Source organism: Euleptes europaea, chromosome 11 (genome assembly GCF_029931775.1).
Source record: "Euleptes europaea isolate rEulEur1 chromosome 11, rEulEur1.hap1, whole genome shotgun sequence".
Lineage (NCBI taxonomy): Eukaryota > Metazoa > Chordata > Lepidosauria > Squamata > Sphaerodactylidae > Euleptes > Euleptes europaea.
This window is the reverse complement of record NC_079322.1, coordinates 36077771-36098567: the sequence shown is the minus strand read 5'-3', so window position 1 is coordinate 36098567 and position 20797 is coordinate 36077771. Positions and strand designations below refer to the sequence as shown.

General features: G+C 40.2%; 1 protein-coding gene across 1 annotated transcript in view; it reads left to right on the top strand.

Annotated features, from left to right (window-relative positions):
- Positions 1–257: 257 nt before the first annotated feature.
- The window catches only part of LOC130484626 (ubiquitin-conjugating enzyme E2 E2), a 149764-nt gene continuing 129224 nt past the window's right edge, over positions 258–20797 (top strand). Inside the window, exons 1-2 of the mRNA XM_056857695.1 lie at positions 258–314; positions 12434–12617. Coding sequence (XP_056713673.1) covers positions 12442–12617 — 176 coding nt within the window. The 5' untranslated portion in view covers positions 258–314; positions 12434–12441. The remainder of the gene's footprint in view (positions 315–12433; positions 12618–20797) is intronic.

Here is a 20797-nt window from a genome sequence, read left to right as displayed (position 1 = left end):
CGAACTCCGGGCTCAATTGCCTGAAGACGGGAGCGCGCGCCGGGTTTACTTTTTCTTTAGGCGGCGGCGGGGAAGGAGGAGGCGGCGGCGGTAGCAGCCGGGGCTGGAGAAGTCACCGCCGAGGGAGGGTGGAAGAGTGGCGGCCGCGCATGCCTCAGTGATCGGCCGGGAAGAGGAACTCTCCCCCCCCCTCCTCCTCCTCCTCCTCCCCCCTGCTGGGCTCCCCCCCCCACAGCCCCGTCCTCGATTCGGATTAACACGCAGCCTGCTGAAGCTGGAGAGCCGGAGACCCGCGCCCGCCCTTCCTCCCGCAGGTAAAAGCGCTTCTCTCGTCTTACCCGCCCCCCTCCCCGAATACAGCCGCCCTGCCCACGTCTCATAGCAAGCAAGCCTAATCACCCCCCCACGCGCGCGCGCCCGCTTTATAACCCACGAGGCAGCAATCCTCTCGCCCCCCCACTCCTCCTTCCCACGCCTCAATAGTCTTTGGAACAATCCCCTCAACTCCTCCTCGAGTATTTTTAGCCATACTGCCCCTTATCCCATAGCTACTCTTTTTCTTTTACATCCCCATTCCTGTGTTTTAACAATGACTTAATATCCCCCCCCTTTCCTGCAGCCAGGCTTGTGGTAGATCTTTTGCTGCCCCCCAGCACCACATGCAGCTTCGTCCCCCCCCTTATTTTAAACCCTCTTTCTCCCATAGACGCCGTCAGTTCCTCTGTACCATAGTACACCTGTGATACTCGAGATACGTTAGTTGCTCTGTAATGCCTTTTCGTCACCCTGTTGTAGCCATGGTCAAGGAAGTCCCCCTTCCCCCCTTTCGGTGCATGTTGAAGTGTGGATTCTGGTCTGCATCGATGACTGTGTCTGGAAACAGGATTGCCCATATTAGCCCTCTCTAGTCAGGTCTTCAGAAGCTAAGCGGGGTTGGCCCTGGTTGGTACTTGGATGGGACACCATCAAGGAAGTCCAGGGTCACTGCACAGAGCCAGGCAATGGCAAACCACCTCTGAACATCTCTTCCCTTGAAAGTCCTAAGGGGCTGCCATAAGTCGGCTATGACTTGGCAGCACTTTCCACCGCCACTGGAAGCAAGTGTGTGAATTATAGGATGACGGAGTACAGAGTTTGATTTGGGGTATGTGTGTGAGGCAACTGTGCCAACATGTTTCTTGGATAGACACTTTCAAGTCAACTGTTCCTTCCTTATTTCTCCTTTGATGATGGTGAGACTTCCTCCACATCAAATTTGTGTTGCTGTGGCTCAGTTTCTTGTGGCAGATACCACCTCTCTAGAGTAATCTTTGCCACATCCCTATCTTTCCCCCTTATCTCCAAATACTGATCCCTATAATGATCTGTGTATGACCTCCACTAACTGATCTTTTCCGTAGGTTCAGCATCACCAACCCTTACGTTCTTGAGTTACACAATAGAAAATGGCAAACGACAACAAAAAACCCTGTACCTTATTGTCCCTATTGCTAACTTGAAATAACCATCCAAAGTGCTTTATGGTTTCATTAAGGAAGTATCACCGCTCTCTCAAATTTAGTCACACGTACCTTTCCCCCCCCAATACAGCATATCATCTCTGCAACAGTTCCATCACTTTGCACACATACTTATTAGGATGACTACACTTAGAACTGGTTCACACATGACAGACTTTCTACACAGATATTACTTCAGTGTAAGAAACAAGTGTTCTTCTGTATAACAAACTATCATCACATGTGATGGATGGGTGTCTGTTTTGGCAAGTGGGATTTCAGTAGTAATCCCCTGTGGGCAAATAAACTCCTGCAGTTTTCACGTTGAGGTGCGTGCAGTGGTCTGCATGGAAGTGTTATCTGGGTAAGACATGCAGAGTAGAGTGCTTGTTTCCCACCTACTTATTTTATGCTACTTTTGATAGGCCCATCTGCAGAATAGCCATAGTCACTAAAATCCCTTGACAACTCGATCTTTCCTACTCTTCCATTGTCTGCTGTGCTCCCTGTGTGCTTTCTTTCATCATCCCTAGTGATTTCTTCACTGCACCCCCTGCCTGTGACCATCCAGCATGTGAAATGTATTTCTCTGTCTTCTAAGATATGTATTCCAAGGCACTTAAGCTTTTTGTCTCACCCCACCATTCTTCATGTTTATTTTCACATCTTTTGGTTTCTGTTGCTAACATGTATATTCCTTCTATAATACCCATTGTATTCTGTTGCACTGGGCACACAATGAGGGAATTACTGAACTGAATTACTGAGAGTTGGTGATTCTAACCCTGTCAATACTCTGCTCTTGGTGCTTGTAGGTCCTTAACAGTTCCTATCTCCATATGCATGTAGCAAATCCTCCCCCCTCCTTTCCAGTTATTTGGAAAGAACTTGTTGAGAAGTGAGGCATCCATCACTCTCTCTCTCTCCTGGTTGTTTTCTCAAATGGAAGAAGAGGGTCAACCAATTTCCTTCTTCTCCTCATGCTGAGATTTAGTCTGAGGGACAGAACAAACTCAAGGTGTTTGGTGCTGTTAGTGCTAACTTTTCTGTAGCCGAAGAGCACCTTATGTTGGGGCAATTTCCTACCTCCCTGTCCTTATTGTTTCCCTTCTGGAATGTGTTCAGTATATATGCTCAGCCGCTGCCAGAACCTCTCCTTTCAAAGTCTCTTCTTTCCAACCTATGCTGTCTTATTCTAACCCATTTCCTTCTTTTCTCTCACTAGTTTTCATTCTCCTTTTCACACACTCGTTTCCTTCTCATGCCTTTCCAAGGAAATGTCGAACAAATAGAACATGTCATGTTTTAAAAGTGTCCATTTCAATCTCTTGCCATTTCCAGTACTGCATAATTATCTCTGTGACATGTATCTCCCCCTCCCCCTCTAGGCAGCAGGAAAATGGGCGAGTTGTATATGTCTGTTCTATGTGTGTGTGTGTGTCTGTATCAGTCTAGAGCAGCTGCTTCACTCTTCCCCCCCCTCCTTTACAAACCTTGGCCTAGTTGGTTATAAGCCATGCTCCATGTTCTCCCCCCCCACTTCCCCATAATGTTTTGAGCCTTCTGTGCTCTTTAGCTTCTAATGAAGATGAAGTGAGGTTAGTTCTTTCTGCTGCTTTTCGTGCATTTGCCAGAAAAGTTCAATTAATCTTTGCTTATAGGAAATAAAAGGCTGCTTGAGAAAGACATCATCACTATCTCCTTCCCATCCAGATCCTTGTTGCTAAGTTTCAGTTTGTTTTTGAGGGTTTTGGGGCAGGGGAGGGGGGAGAAAGAAAAGTGATATCTCATGGTTGTTCTGGAGTTTTTTTTATTTAAAATTCATACAGAGCGAGATGGTTTCATTCCAACATTTCTGCTTCGTTATCTTGTGTTCTTGGAAAGACTTTAACCTCCCTGACCCTTGTGCATCCCTATCTGTTTCTTTTAGCAGATGCCTAAGAGCTTTTCTCTGGATGAGAAATAATTTAATAGAAAAGAGATTTAGGCTGTGTCTTTAAAAAAAAAAAAGTGTTCGTAGTACTGTGACATAACCTTGAGGCTACTTGATTGTGTGTGGTATTATTAAAGGCAATAAAATGTTTTCCTACAGTGTCGCTCTCCCCTGTTGATTTTGAGATTGTTGCTTTGTTGGTTTTCCTCTTATTTTGACCACATGTTTAAAAGCTTGGACTTCACAGGCTATTTTTTTTTTAAAATCCCGGTTATATTTAGCTTCAGATCTCTTCAGATGAAATACAACTTGACTTTTAGCTGAAATGTTCATAGGATATGGCATAAAACATTTTTTCTGTTTGTTTAGAGAGATGAAAAATATAGCTATACTTCTAATGACAGAGTCAAACATTTATTCTCTGTTTTAAAAGCTGGCATTACTTGTTAAAGTAATGATATGTTATGGACTGCTGCTGTTATGCATTTATCTGATGAATGGTAACCTGAACTTCTGAAACAAAATACTGTTGTTTTTCAACAGCAGTAATATTTATAGCACAATTGTTACAGTGCTACTGATTTTTCTGGTACTCAACTCCAAATGATGTACAAGTTGGGCTCATTCCTCTCTTTCATAATATGTTACTGAACGATCAATAGCTTGCACATAAAATTCCTGAAGCAGGGTTGGAATATTATAATATATCCTTATTGGTATTTTTGTAATTTCATTAAAAAGAACCAGAATTATTATTCAGTCTTACTGTATAAGCACAAGTAATTTTTCATTTTGAAACATGCCTGTGGTGTTTCATGTAGTTTTTATTGCAGAACCTATCACCCTCTCATCCCGTCTTTGGGAACCATGGCTGTGGCTGGAAACCATTAATTGGACCATTTTGCCTTTGCTGGAGTCAGTCTGGTGAGACATCTAGTATATGTCTTTAATCACAGGTGCCTTGGCCCCATACATGTAGTGCTTTAAAGCCCTGAGAACCAGATATGGTGCTGCTGACTAGTCTCTGGTGAAATAGCCTTGCTGAAGAGGAGTTATCCTGTGGGTGTAGGTAGGGAATTACAATGGCTTTATTGGTTCCAATTGCCCTTCTTGGCATTTTGTTGGATTTATGGCAAATATTATAGGAAGTATATTAGCTGGCTTCTCAATGAGAGGACCGAAAGCAACCTCTTTGTCACTGTTGTTTGTCAGTACCAGTGAGGGTCAGTGACAAAGTTTACCCTCCATATGAGAGGGTTAATTTTGATTGAGTTAGTGGTATTAAAATGAATGAATTCTAAAAGGTCATGGTCAGGTTGAGTGAATGATAAAAAAGGAGGGGTTATCTGTGCTTCAGGAGAAGCAGGACTGGGTGGAAAATAAATTATGGCTATAGAAGAAGGTTTGCATGGTCGAGTTCTTTTCTGAATTGTCTAATCCAGGGACCCCATAACCAGCTTTTAAAACTTTCATCTGTTCTTTGACATACCAGTTGGTATTCTAAAAACAATATAATTGATGATACGATGGGATCTGTGTAACTGAGACCATGCTGGTTGAAGTAGGGGTGGGAGGCCAGTGTATTGTCCATTGTATGGATACCATTGAGCATGTGTACCTTGGGTCAAGTTACATGTTATTTTAGTGTAGTGGTCACTCAGCTGCTTAACAGACTCTGGCTGATCTGATAGTTTCAACGGGAATGGTTAGATATCAGAGGCTTACAGTCCTGAATCACTTCAGTTTCCAATTTGAGGCCCCTTTTAACAGGTACAGCTCAGAACATGTCCTCTGTGACTACTGTCAAACTGTTCCAAAATGACTGGCCTGACATATCTTTGATTTGATTTTCTGTATTCATGCAGTGATGTTTTGTAATAGCTAGATCGTTTACTGATGACACCTTAAACACCTGCTTACTGTAGTATAAGCTTTTATAAGCCATCAGATGCATGAAATGGTCAACTAAGTGCGTGAGGTAAATACAGAGAAGATGAAAGAAAAATTTAATGCAATGAGGCCAAAGGCCAAGCAATTCAAACTCCTGCAATAGAAATGTCAAATTACTATGGATCGCACAAAGGAACGCAAAATTCAATCAAATGAATACAAGGTACAATCAGAAAGGGTGTAACCTACTCCAAACTAGATTCCACTAGTGATGAATTAAAAGTAGGGCATTACAAATGATAATGCTCTGAAATAACGGGGGGAGCATTTCAGTCTCACAGGGTGTTGTACAGCAGACCTTAAAGTCTCCACACTTTAAAAGGGAAGCTTCTAAGGCAGACTCCAGAGTGATGCCACTGAGATAAATTTTATTAGCAAATTTACACCATGAAGCTGTACCCAGCTAGGAGTGGCTAGCTCACTACAGAAAGTAGTTGTGCCCCTATAGGTGTTATTTATTTACACCAATAATCAGTTGCACACTTTCTAATTAGGTCTGGCATTCATTTGAGTTCTGCATGTCAATGTGATAAATCAACTACTAATTCTTGCTTGGGTCTTTTATCTTTGGCTTCTATGTGTTACAGTATTTGTACTTGGCCACTTCATTTATCTGATAAAGCTGATGCTATAACACATTTTTTAGGATTGAAATTTCACCGAATTGTTTGTTTGCTGAAGCAAATTAGCGTGGCTGTGTGCATTTATTGATTTCAGAGGATTTTAGCTCACCCTTCTCCAACATGGGGCTCCTAGCAGCTAATAACGATGTCCTAAAACCTGGTCAGAAGTTTTCAGTGTAAAAGCAGAAAATCCATTATACCTAGAAAGGTTTTGTGTTTAGAACCTGCCGAATCACCACCTGTTCTATCAGGCTGATAAATTGAAATTCAAAAAGGGCCAATCATTCAGAAGGGTTCAGATATTTGTTTTTAACAAGCATCTTACAATAGCTTCTGTCCGCATAATTGGAAGCATACAACTTTTCAAATATATATATACCATTTGATTGGAGACTTTTCCTATACCCACACCACACTCCCCAAATGGACAGGCTTTGCATCTATAGTTCCTGCAGTTCTAAGGCACTCAGCTGGAAGAAATGTGTGGACCTAATGGTGACAGAAAATATAAATGCTTGCCATTCTCTGTACTACAGAAAGGCCTTCAGGTGATTTCTAGACTAGCATGCTCTGCTGAATTCAGTGTTCCCTAGTAAACGTGTTTGATTGCAGACTTTGCCGGACAGGGTCATTCATGCAGCTTGCTCATAGACTGTCCCATGAAGTGGATTCCCTGCATGGCTATGCATTATCTTTGCTGATTTGAGGAGTAGTGAATTTAGCTATTGCCTTGATAAAGATGATCTCAAAATAGAAACTTGTTTATGTTAGTTACTTGCCCTCCAGCTACGTGTTAATAATTTCCAGTTGGGTATCTATTAACTATTTACTGGATATCTGACGTAAAATTAATTTTCTTCTGCTGCTTTAGTAACTTCCCAAATTAACTATTGAAATGTGTACATTGTGAAGATAACTTTTCAACATCTGCCCATCTAAAATGCAGCAGCCAAACTGTAGTTTCTGGTAGTTATATAGAACATATTTCACACATTGTATAAACATTCTAGTGTTTCCTTGTTTATTTCTATGCCATATTCAAGATATGGTTTTTAAAGCTGTACATGGCATGATTCGAGTGTATTTTAGGGGAATCTTTCTGTATATATGAGCCTCCCTCCCAAAAGTTAAGACCTGTTCATGACAGATTTCAAGGAAATCAAGATTATAATCCTTTAGAAGTGATATATTCTAAGGCCCAAGGTTGCACATATCTGACAACATGTTGTCAGAGGAGTTTATCCATCCACGTTGATAGTGTTGAATGGTGTCTTAATTTACAAATCTTTTTAATTCCATTGGATGTAAGTGCATTCAATTTAGTGTTAGATTGTGATGTAGAATTATGTAGAAATCCCTATCATGTCCAATTGAGGCTGCAGTCCTAAGCATGTTTGCTAGAAAAGTAGAACTCAGCGGGACTTGCTTCTAAGTAAACACTAGTATTAGCTTATGTCACAGTAAACTTGTTAGTCTTTAAGATGCCACAGCCACTTTGTTATTTTGGTGGCAAGATTAGCTAACATAGCTGACATTCTGGGATGTTTAGGATTATGTCACATGCAGTTTGCATGGATGTGCCTTGCCAAAATAAAAGGCTACATCAGAACCAGCTATTTTTTGAAATTGTATTTTACTTCCCAAGTAATGTGCACTAATCATCCACTAACCCCAGTTTATTCTGAATAATGCACAGTAATGCACAATGATTTGTTTCAGGAGGAGACAACTGGACTATTTGCATTTGTTGTGTTGTTGTGTTTTGAAGGGGTTGTATGTCCAGCCATTGACCCTTTGTTTATTATTAGACAGTTACTGTTCTGTGTAAAAACAAAACAAAACCCTAAATCTTAACTATCCTGTATAAATGTATATCATTTATTTGACCAAACGTTTTCTTCAATTCATGTACAATTTATGGCATTGATACTGTATTCCCAACTTCTTCCCATTGTGGGCACACTTTGTACTGTTTAATTTGGTGAAGTCTGAAACCCTGATATTTTGTTGTTAAGCATTACACAACTCTTTAAGTACAGTTTCTGTACACTTATTTCAGACTTTCGGAAATGTACTTTTACAAGCAGGGGACCTGCAAGACTTGTGGGGGTTGTCTCAGTTCTCCCCCGCTGTTTCCTCTTTCACATTCCCTAAAAGCCCCCATAACCTCTCCCCTTCTCCTTCCTTCTCTCCTTCACAATCACCAGCCAACCTACCTTTTTGTCTGCCCCATCTTCATCTATTATTACTTATTTGCTGCATTTATATCCTGTATTGCTCCACAATGGTAAAGTAGCTTACATCATTCTCCTATCCTCCATTTATCCTCACAACAACCTTGTGAGGTAAGTTAGGCTAAGAGTATGTGCCTGGCCCAATGTAACCCTCTGAGCTTCTGCAGCAGAGTGAGGATTTGAACAGGGAGTGATGGATGAGGGGCAGAAGAGGCAAGACATTTATGATGATTTATCAGTTTTGCGGTGACACCAAGCCTAGGGAAAACCTTATCTTTCCTGATAGGTTTCGTTTACAGCCTGGAGTGAAATTTGGCATCTCTTTGATATGTTAACACATCTGTATTGGCTACGCAGACTCTGGAGTTGCTGTTGTTGGTGTGTTGTTCCAGGATCGGAGGCCTGGATTCATTAAGGCCTTTTTTGACCCATGCGGTGGGGGGGGGGGGTTAGACCTGAACAGGAGCTGTCTCAACTGTACAGGGGTGTGTGTGACTATGAGGGAAAGTGTGACCATGTGAAGGACACCATTCCCTTTTCCCTTTATAGCCATTTGAATCTCTCACAGAGAGGGGGCGGTCAGATGCTCAGGATTTGTAAGCCTCAAGTAGTTTAGAAACTTTCTGTGTTCCTTTTCTTAGTCTGTACTCTAGAGTTGTGCCTGTAGTAATAAAGCTGACTTAGTTAAGAATGTGTTGCTTGGATTCCAGCCTACATGCCTTGGTTCTGGCTCACACTATGAACCTTGCCCCCTTTTGGCAATTCCTCATGGCTTTTGAAATAGGAAGAGGCAAGTAACAGGAGGTGGTTGTGGCTACTGAAGGAAAGGCTCTGAACCTACTTTACAGCGGTTTGGGGAATCAAGGGATTTCAGCACAGACATGCGGATTTTCCTCACCAAACAAGCAACTCTTGTCCCGGCCTCTGAGCAAGGCTGCCTCTTTTTTCATTCGCTTGAGGGCTGTTTGCCTGAGTGGAGAATGAGCATAACCTGCTGGTTGGAAGCATCTCACCTTGATCTCCCATATCATAATCTGAAACTCTAACCACTACACCATTTTTTGTGGGGTGGCTGTTGTTGAACAGTAGCAAGCAGCAGAGTCCTAGGTAAGTCAAGCAAGTCAAGTAGTAGCAAGTTGCCCGGTGGTTGCTGCTGGGTCCGGCCCCTACAAGTCCTCCCTCAAAGGCCAAAATAGCACTGGAAAAGTTCCTGCCCCCTTCCCCCTGCCTTTTACTGACAGAAAACAAGGCTTGAATGCTAGAAATACTGTTGTGGTTACCTAGCAACACCCCCTGATGTCATTAAAGCTACAGGTGCTGCTTCTGTTGTTTGAGGGGGATTAACTCCCCAGTGTATATTTTTTTAGATTTCAGATTTTTCTGCAAACCTGGGGTGTTTTTCAGGTTTGTAGAAAGATCTGTCTTGTCTATTCATGGCTCTAGATTTCAGTATCTTGTCTATTCATGGCTCTAGATGTCAGTATCCACAGATTTGGCCATGCTGACCATTACATATATTGGTGACATGCAGCCATTAATACATTTTCTGCAGTCTTAAGTAATGGGACATTGCAGAAGAGAAAAGCTGTAATAGATTTGATGATTAGCATCTTGATTGTGATATTACCGTGCTTTGAAATACATTAATTTCACTGGAATCTCAATATGGTAAATGTATAGATTTGCAGAAAACAGTCTGTAACTGTGAGTGTCTACTTGCTCTGGTGCCTAATAGCATCTGCATTTATTACTGCTTTACACTCCTTGGAGAACAGACAAGACAAGGTGGCATCCTGTCTGTCCATTTTTTCCCTGCAACAACCCTGTAAAACAGGTTAGGTGAGAGACTGACTGGCCCAGAGCCATCCACTATGCTTCTTGGTTGATTACACATTTGACTGCAATATTCTACTGCTCACATGCCTCTTTGCGCTCCACATGCTTGTAATGCAGAAGTTTAAAATAACACAACTTAGCCCCTGTTATACATTTGAGATAATTAGTTTAGTAGTATTTCCCATAATTTGTAGATGAGAATGGTTTGATGCAGTCAAAGTTTAAATATATTTAAGACCCATTTGTTTCAGTGCATTAGTTAAGTATATATTTATATCTGAAAGGGTTTAATGTGAACATCTCTGTATTTGTTTCCTTTCTGCCATCATATGCTTGCTTCTTGCTGTTTTTATCAACTGATTACAAGTATTGGGAATTTGCACGTAACTAATAGCTTGCATTTAAGACAAGTTTGGGGGCATACATGGTTTGCATGCACATGTGATGCTGGAAAATTAAACTGTTACGTATTCAAGAGGAGTTTAAAAATAGTCGTGAATACTTAAGATTAATAGTTTCAGAACCTCAGCCTGCTTCAAAGTTTTGCCTCCTAATCTCAGATACATTAATGTAGACTATGACTAATCACTTGTAAGAAAAAGTCACTGTGCACGTTTTCAGAAGCACTCGCCTTTTTATTACCTATACTGTTCCAGACTTTGCTCTTGTGCTGATTGGTAGAAAAACAGAACAAATATTTTCAATTAATCAATAGACGTTCAAGTAACTTAGATAATTAAAACCTGCTAAAATCTCAGTCTACAGAAATGAAATACACATAAAAAGAAGAGAGCAAGTCATTACCCATCATACTAACTGACTTCCACCCAGAAGCCTTCAAAAGCATGTTGGCTCTGAACAGCCTCTGAATATCGTTGCATGGTTGAGGCCTTCCTCGCATCCTCCTGTAAAACAGGAGTTACCACTGAAAAAGGCCAAGCAGAAACAGTGCAGGTGGTCCCACAGGTATGAAGATCCCAGGTCAGGAATTAAGCACAGAAGCAAATTCTCAGATAATGTAGAGATCTTACAATTTGGGTACCATGTTGAAAATGCTTAAAGATAAAAGGTAAAGGTAGTCCCCTGTGCAAGCATTGGGTCATTACTGACCCATGGGGTGATGTCACATCCCGACATTTACTAGGCAGACTGTGTTTATGGAGCGGTTTGCATTTCCTTCCTCATTCATCTACACTTTACCCCCAGCAAGCTGGGTACTCATTTTACCGACCTTGGAAGGATGGAAAGCTGAGTCAAACTTGAGCCGGCTACCTGAAACCGACTTCCATTTGGATCGAACCCGGGTCATGAGCAGAGCTTTGGTTGCAGTACTGCAGCCTACCACTCTGCATCATGGGGCTCAAAATGCTTAACCTCTGTCAAATAGTCTAGCTGCTGATTCTGCACCAACTGTAACTTGTGTGTTGTATTCGAAGGTAGCCCATGTCCGCTGCATTACTGTAGCATGGATTAGTGTGGCTAGATCAGCAGAGTCTAAAAATGGGAACAAACTCTGTGCCATATGAACTTGGAAAAGGGCACTTTTGTCATCTGACTTACCTGGTTTTGGACTTGAAGGGCAGGATCCAACAAAACTTGCAAGCTCTGAAATGATAAAGATGATAAAAGCATATCGACCAAGGTGGGCAGCATAAATCCCTCCACAGTCTCAGCCTTCCCAATTAGCATCACCTCCTCATCAGGATTAAGCTTTTGCATGCTCTTTAACCATTTGACTGTTGCTTCCACGCACTATCCTAACATGAAGGCAGCTGCTTCTAGGGACTTAATTGATCTGATACATAACTGGGTATCAACATATTGATGAAAATCCACTCTGAAGTTTAGGCTATCTTAGTGGTTTTACACAAATGTTAGATAATGCTGGGCCCTGTAGGAATGGCTTTTGAGAGAACTGAGGCTGAAATTGATACCTCAGGTTTTTTTAAAAAAATAGCACGCAAACATTTTTTGAGGTGGATATTGAAAAAGTAGAATGTTTGGTATCCTTAAGGGAATGGGTAAACAGCAGATTGCAGTTGTATTTCTTTAGCATCTAATTTACAGTGTTTGGTTTCTAACTAATATATTTAGCAATAATTTTTCTTCTTTTCAGAGTTTTCTTTTGTAGCTACACATTACAGCAGGTACTTGTTATATGTAAAATGTGTCTTTTTGTATCTAAAATGTACTCAAGAGTGTTTTTGTAGAGAAGGGTATTTGTTAACGTTGTGTGTTTCTCTTATGGAATTTTTTAAAGGACTCAGTAGTTTGATGAATAATTTGTTGGCAGTGATATTCTTTCTCACAGTATTAGAGCCAATTTTAATTTTTTTAATTGTTTTTTTTTCCATTTAGAGTCAAAGATGTCCACTGAAGGGCAAAGAGTTGATGATAGTCCGAGTACTAGTGGAGGTAGCTCTGATGGAGACCAGAGGGAAGGCGTTCAACAAGATCAAGAAAGAGAACAGGTTCAGCCCAAGAAAAAAGAAGGCAAAATCTCTAGCAAAACAGCTGCTAAACTTTCAACTAGTGCTAAAAGGTACTTACTGTGGTTCTTTATAACATTTTTCCTTTTAGTTAATATTGCCAGTAGACGCTGATGTTCAAAAGTATTCTTGACATTTTAACCCTCCAATGTGTGTGTTTATTGGCCTGTTCTGGCATGACTGAACTTGAAGCTGACTTTATGTCTCATTGGTTCCCTAGCCACATGGTTTTAGTAGTGGTTGATGTGATAAATTATGGCATTCCTTTATAACTGGTAAATTGAGACAGTTTTGTGGTTGCAAAATATATATCCATGTGTTTGTGCACGTGCAACTGATGTTTAGACTTTGACAGTGCAACTTATGGTTAATTAACCATAAACATTTCAGATACTTCAGTAATTCAGCATGATAAAAGACTACAGTAATACCTCTTGCTGTAAAAGGCTGTGTTTTCTTTCCCCTGTTGGTAAGGTAAAATGTCAGTATGGCTGAAAATACATTTTAGTTTGATTGTGTTAAACTGTAGACTTGCTTATACTTTCGGCTTTCCTGCCCCCAAGAGAGAGAGTAGATTTGGAGAATAGCTATTTAAAAGATTCTAGGCTGTTCATGATAATGATTGGTGTGCTTAGATTCTGCACAGATGGAGCCTGCATTAATAGATTTCCCTCAAGCACATGGCAGCCTAAGCCTGAACAGAAACATTCAAATCCTATTTCCAGGGAGCTCAAACCAATCATGGATTTTCAAGAATGTTGCTGGAGCTCAATCCTATATTTGTAACTTGTGTAAAATTTAGGATTACTGATTGCTTTGTCATATTGCACCAGTCTAAATCAACAACTTTGCACGTGTTAAAATCTATGCAAGACCAACTGATATAGCTGTCAAGCATACGAGTAGCTTGGGTAACGTGTGGCTTAACCCCAACAAACTGCAACAAAAGCTCTTACACCGAATGCTCAGCTAGTGATCTGCTGCCTACCAAAAGCCTTCCAAATTCACTTCCTCGAAAATCTCTATCACCACTTTTTTATGTCTTTCCTTCCTTTTCACTCACTTCCATATATATTCCAATATGTCTTGAAGTTATTATGATGTAAAAATTAAAATCATATAAAAGAGCACATCTTAAAATTTAAATCAATATAATTTTTAAAACTTTTTTTTTACTATTCTAGAAGTACTGTGGTCAAATGTTGACATTTTTGTGGGAGAAAATTGTATTAATAGTTTTGTATGACTATTTTGTACACATTGGGATGTTTAAAGCATAATCCTAACTACAATTTCCCCTAGAATGCACCAAGGAGAGGTCTTATAGTCATAGAAATTGGAGAGGGATTGTGGCTCAGTAGAAGAGCCTCTGCTTTGCATGCAGAAGGTCACAGATTCAACCCCGGCATCTCCAGTTAACAAGGACCAGGCAGTAAGAAATGTGAAATACCTCTATCTGAGACCCTGGAGAGCTGCTGCCATTCTGTAGTAGACAATACTAGCCTTGTTGGACCATTGCTCTGATTCAGTGTAAAGCAGCTTCATGAATGTTCAAATTATATACCGGTAGATAGATAATTTCATATGAAATTATATCACATATTCATACTGATGCCTCTTTGTATTTAAAACAATATTTTGTGAAAGTAATTGGAAGTATTTATTTAAAACATTTTTGTGCCTCTTTCTACCCAGTCAGGGTCTACAAGGCGGTGAACATGAAAACATTTAATCAAAAATACGGTTAAAATGATAAAATTCAGTTAAAACACATATACACACAACACTAGAAGGAGGGCCAATGCTATTATTGGAGGTATGCCAGACAAAACAAAAAGGTCTCCACCTCCTGGCAAAAGTCACCTGCAGAGGGAGACTGACGTGGGGAGGGAGTTTCAAAGTTTTGTCAGAGATGGCCCTTTCTCAGGTCTCCACCTGCCTAGCCTCAGATGGCAGGGGAAACCGAAGCAGGGCCTTTGAAGATGACTGAGTGAGCAGATAGGCTCGTGTGAGAAAAGACAGACCTTAAGGTATGCTGGTCCCAGGCCATACAGGGCTTTAAAGGTCAATACGAGCACCTTGAATTGAGACCAGAAACAAATTGGAAGCCAGTGTAGGTGGAAAAAGACTGGAGTTATATGGTCCTTATGACCTTCTCCAGTCAACACTCTGGTTTCAGCATTCTGTATCAACTGTAACTTCCAGACAGTCTTCAAGGGCAGTCCCACATAGAGAGCATTGCAGTTATCACTTTCCACACAAAAATGTCATCAAAGTTCCCTTTTCAACTTTTCAGTGCTTCTGATTCCTATTTATCATGACATGAGCTCATCATAGAGCAGTCATGCCAGCATGAAATTCCCATCCTCTGAGATGCTACATGCTATTTTTTGCAGGCAACATGGATCATAGCTTTTGCGTTCTATAGTACAGAAGACTTTCAGAGAATGGGAATCATATTAGCAATCAGCCCAACGATGATTCCTGATGTGATTGTAACAGCAAACAGACAAAGCTGGAAACTGCTGCCAGTGTAATCCATCAGATGGACTAAGCATCAAGTCCAAGAGTTTGCTGCCTTAAAAATTGATTATTCTGAGTAGAGAGAAACATATATTTTCTGTGGCAGGCTTCATATGCTATTTAAGTCACAGAGACTAGGGAGGACTGGATAGATGCAGTCAGCACTGGAAGGGTCACGTGGTAGAAAATTCATGCTGATGAAATTATCTTCACGCTGATGTTGGACTATGATCCTTCATATTTGTCTCATATACATTCGCATTTCATAAGTAAACAAATTAAGTAACTCTTCGGTAACCACTGAGCTAAAAAGCAATGGTGGTGTTAGCTGTAGAAACAAGAGGGAGCAGGTTGTAATGATTGAAATAAATGGTTGTAGTGAGTGGAAGATTTCACACACAAATGAGCTGTCTTGGATCAGTGGTGTATCTTAAGTCAGAATCTGGCCTTAGCAAATATATACTGGTAATTCTGTACTTCATGGCAAAGCAGTGTTGATAGTGATTCAGTGTCACAGCTGATTGAATCTACACTAACCGTGTTCCTTATGATGTGCCAGAAATACTTCAATGATTTAGTTGATTTTTGTCATGATATAAATGAAATATTTGCTATTTATGAGGACTTAATAAATAATTTAATCAGTGCACAGCAAGCATGTTCGGCAGAAGTCTTAGAAACAGTAATGGAAAATTCAAGCTAGAAAGACTCTTTTAAAACAACAGAACAACAGTTCTGTGGCTCCATAACATGGATATGATTAGCATCTTGAAAGATCACATTCATTCTGAGCGATGTGAAAACTGGCATACTTGAACACTGTCATTTCTGTTCCCTTTCTTGCTGTATCTGATCACTTGCTCTGTGTTGAACCAGCTTACGTTTTTGTTCAGCCAACGGCAGATCTAAAAACAGCTACTGTACAGTTAAACAAAGTTTTGAAGAGAAGAAATGATCTATTTGGGGTTGGTGGTTCCCTAGTCCTGTAAAAGAACTAAGTCTTAAAGGTTTTTCTTATGCAATTAAGTGCTGGCATACCCACCTTCCTTTCAGTATAACAAGGATGGATTTATGTTTCTCCACTAATTGTATGGGTTGGGGCTGCTGCTAAGCAATACTGTCTTTACTGATTGAGCAATCTTATCTTCTTGACCACCCTTGGGAACCATTCCTTATAGTCCCTTCTCTCCTTCCTTCATTCCCCATTCATTGTTTTAATGTGCCTGACTCTAGACCCCAGACAACAAAAAGACATAGAGACATTTTGTTTTTATATTGGTTTAATTCCTTCATTCAGTGTGGTTCTGGATTCAGCATGACTAAGCTAAGGTAAAGGAATTGTAGATACATCCTCCACCCCAAATGTATAGATTTTGTATCATAAATCTCCTGTCACATGGTATTTTTAAAAACCCTACTGTTTCTTGTGCTTTCAGTTGTGCACTGAAGTATGCCCGCGAAAACAGGGCAAGTAGCCTATACAGACATGCTCTTGGCTCATTAAAACAGCCGATGATAATTCAGCGGCATAAAAAAAGCTTTATATTCTTTAACATGTGTCATCCTGTGAAAACTACAGAGCTGAATAAGATGAAAATTTTAAATAGGGTATATTCCTATGGGCTTTCTGTACTTAAAAAATCTGTACATCCTAGATGAAAAGTACCTTGCTGCATAGCACGTGTTTTTCAAAGCTGTAGTCCTGTGTAAGCATATTTGGGAGTAAATCCCATTGTACTCAGTTGGCCTTACACTTCAAGCTTATGTAAGAACTAAGTTTCATATCAAGCTAAACTTAAATACTTTCTCTCAGGGTTTCCTCTTGCATAACTATATTGTTCCCAATTCATTTCATGATGTTGTTATAATCATAACAGTAAGTGTTAAATTTCATGTACCAGTAGTTGGAAGTAATATTGCTGAATGTGGGCATACACTGATTTATTTTTTCTTGTTCTATTATGGGGCTGGATCCAAAGCACAACCAATGGAGACCTTTGGATCCAGCACATGTTCTCAATTTGTTGGAGAAGGCCATAGAACAGAAAACAAAGAGTGTGTGTACAAACTGGCAAAGCTTGCTGTCTCATACCCCTTGAAAGTCTCAGAAGCTGAACGCAGTCTAATTTTGTATTGCATTTAATTTTTTCTTTTAAAAAAAGATGACATGCTTAATAGAGAAATTATTATTATTTAGTGATATTAGTAATGCTAGTATCTTCATAAATATGGTAAAATTCCTGTGCTAAGTATCTCATACAGCTGTTTTTAGGAGGTTGTGGGGAGGCTCTTGCTAATTTGCCAGTAACAGGTGAGTAAGATCTGGGCTGAGTGTGTTTCTCCTGTGCTTGCAGGTACTTAGTCTAGATGTGGCCAGAGGTGTGAGCCATTGGCAAGAACCAGAAGGGCTGTTGGTCCTTGCCTCAGCGCATGGATCATGGCTTGGGGCCAGCGCTGCACAGCCTGTTGGATCAGGACCAGCCCAGGATGTGTTTATTTTATCTTACTATTTAATTTACTTTATACCCTGACTGTTTCCAACCAGGTCGGGCTCAGCATGGCTTCTAACAATCAGTGCATACAAATACAGTATGTATTATGTTAAAACAGAATTAAACCCATATTACTAGTCAAGTTAAAAGAGTGTTAGCTGGGAAGGAACAAGAAAATCTAATTTCTGTATATAAAATAGTTTGTATATGTGTGTTTCTATATTTGTTTTCATAGCATTAGAGAAGTGTGGTCCTGACCTGGATAGTCCAGGCTAGCCTGATCTTGTCAGATCTTGGAAGCTAAGCAGGGTCAGCCTTGGTTAGTATTTGTGATGGGAGTCCACCAAGAATGTCCAGGGTTGCTACGCAGAGGCAGGCAATGGCAAACCACCTCTGAATATCTCTTACCTTGAAAACCCTATGGGGTCACCATAAATCAGACTTGACAGCAAAAAAAAGAATTTAAATCATTGGAGTCTTGGATTCTATGCCTTTCGTTGACTTACGCAGCATTGTTCTTCTTTGCTGAAGTAGTGTCCTATTGTGGAGTGTGTTCCTTTGGTGCTGGGTGCTTGCTTTTAATGCAAAAAAAAATAAAATAAGACAATTGTTGCAGCAGGCAAATTAAGTTGTATTCATTCTATGATCCCTACACATTTTGCATGCACTTCATCAGGGGATCTGTAAAATAATGCAGTATGGATATTTATCACAGCAACATGTGAAAAGTGTCCAGACTATAATATTTTACAGATCCCTCCAGTGAAGTGTATGAGAAACATGTAGGGGGTCTTAGGATGAATTAAAATTATACCACTGCGCCACTTGTCTCTTGATTTTTGCTCTGTGCTCCATGGCATAGCACCTACTCCAAGAAGGAGGGCAGTGCTGTGCAAACAGAAAGAAAGATTAAGATCCAAGCCTAATTTTTTTAAGTTTATTTTTATTTTTTTAAGAAAACTTCTGTTGAATGTGTTGTGGTTTAGCTGTTCCGTAGATGTAAAATTTCTGGAAATGTTGAAGCCAGGTGTAGTATTGGTTATGCAGTATTTGAGAAAATTAGACTCCCATCTGTAATGTATCACATTCAAACTTTGCTTTTATCCCAGTAATTATTTTGGTTCACAACTACTCATTTCAGTATTTCTGCTTTTTTTCCTTTTTGCTTAACATTTGTTGTGTGCATTGAAGTCAGAAAGAGTGTTCAGTGACAAATTAAGATTATCTCATGTAATCCAAAAGGATAACGTATTGATTTGGGGTGGGGGAATGAAAGCATGTGTTGTAAGAGTAGCTAAAAATGTGCTAATGCTATTTTTTATGTTTACCGAGGGAAATCAGTTTTTGTGCTTGTGAGCTGTGTTTATAGGTTTTCTGTTCTTTACAAGATACACATGTTCCTGAGGTCAGAATTTAAGTCTGCGTCTGAAGTACATGTTTTAGCAAAGGGAATTGAGGTCCTTGGAAGCAAGATTGGTTATAAATGTAATAAATTCAGTTGACATCTTGCCTAATCCTCTTATGGGAGAGGACAACAAGTAAAAGAGGCTTTATTTAGCATAAGGTTCTGGAGAATTGCTGAAAATGATGTGTTTTGCATTTATTCTTTTGTTTTGTGATGTTTCTCCGCTTTATTTTTGGAGTTACGATTTGTCTATGATGCAAATCTTGTGTATGTTACATTTTGTTGATTAGTAACTGTATTTGCAAGAACTAATAAGTGAGATCACACACTGACATAGTAATTTACTAGGGGTTTCACTTGTATTATGTAAAAAGAAGCATGAAGGTTACTGCTGCGTTGTCTTGATATAGGTGTCAGCCTGTCAGGGAATGTCAGCCTGTTCATCTTCCATGTGGGTAAATCCTGTGTCTCACTTGCAAAATCACTTAAATTATATGAAAAAGGCAAATTCCATGCTGGCCATAATTAGACAAGGAATAGAGAATAAAACTGCTGCTATCATACTGCCCTTGTATAAATGTATGGTGAGACCACACTTGGAAAACTGTGTACAGTTCTGGTTACCACAGCTAAAAAAGGATATTGCAGAGCTTGAGAAGGTGAAGAAAAGAGCAACCAAAATGATCAGTGGGCTAGTAATGATGCATACTTATTCTCTGCAAGATCAGAGGAGCATGCCTATTATATTAGGTGCTTTGGAACACAGGCACGATAACGCTGTTGCAGTTGTCTTGTTTGTGGGCTTCCTAGAGGCACCTGGTTGGCCACTGTGTGAACCGACTGCTGGACTTGATGGGCCTTGGTCTGATCCAGCATGGCTTTTCTTATGTTCTTATAGTTGTTGGTGGCACTCCTGTGTACATTTAACATAGAACAATATCCAGTGGGATTTGTGTGAAAAGATTCACAGGCTATATAGTTAAATGTTTCTTACTTTAAATAAAGTCCAACATAATGGGGTGGTAGAGTTAAAGAAGTCTAAATTTATCTCTTGTTTAAATTCTGTGTGCCTCTCTAGATTCATATACTAATGGAAAAATAGAGTGAATGTTCACGTTTACCTTGTTAATAGGGTGCTAGTTGAGTATTTTAAAATTGTTTGTATGGAAGAAGAGTTGGTGTTTATACCCCACTTTTCTCTACTGTAAGGAGTCTCAAAGTGGTTTACCATTGCCTTCCCTTCCTCCCCCACAACAGGTACCTTGTGAGGTAGATGGGGCTGAGAGAGTTCTGAGAGAACTGTGACTAGTCCAAGGTCACTGAGCAGACTGCACATGGAGGAGTGGAGAATCAAACCCGGTTCTCCAGATTAGAGTCCACTACTCTTAACCACTATACTGTGCTGTCTCTCACAGCATGCTGGCTATTTTAAAATTGTTTGCATTGGTAGTTTTATTGTTTGCTTTCCAATTTTATACTGAATTTAAAGCATCATGTCAATATTGAGAATCTTTAGGTAAAAAGCAGTGTGCAAATTGAAAAAAAAATTTTTTTTTGGCACAGCCTCCATTGAGTTCCATGGATCTTACTTGTACATATTGGCTGATTTCTAATGAAGTAGCCTAATAAGCATAATTGAGTCTTACAGCCCATTCCTGAGGGGGAGGGCTGAGCCAGTAGCTGGAGGCAGCACAGTTGTGCTACCTCCAAAGGAGGATTTATCCCTACACACACACTGAAGATGGCACTTTGCCCTTATCTGCAAGCCCCGTGGAACTGCTCCATAGGGTTCCACGGGGCTACGCCACCTAAA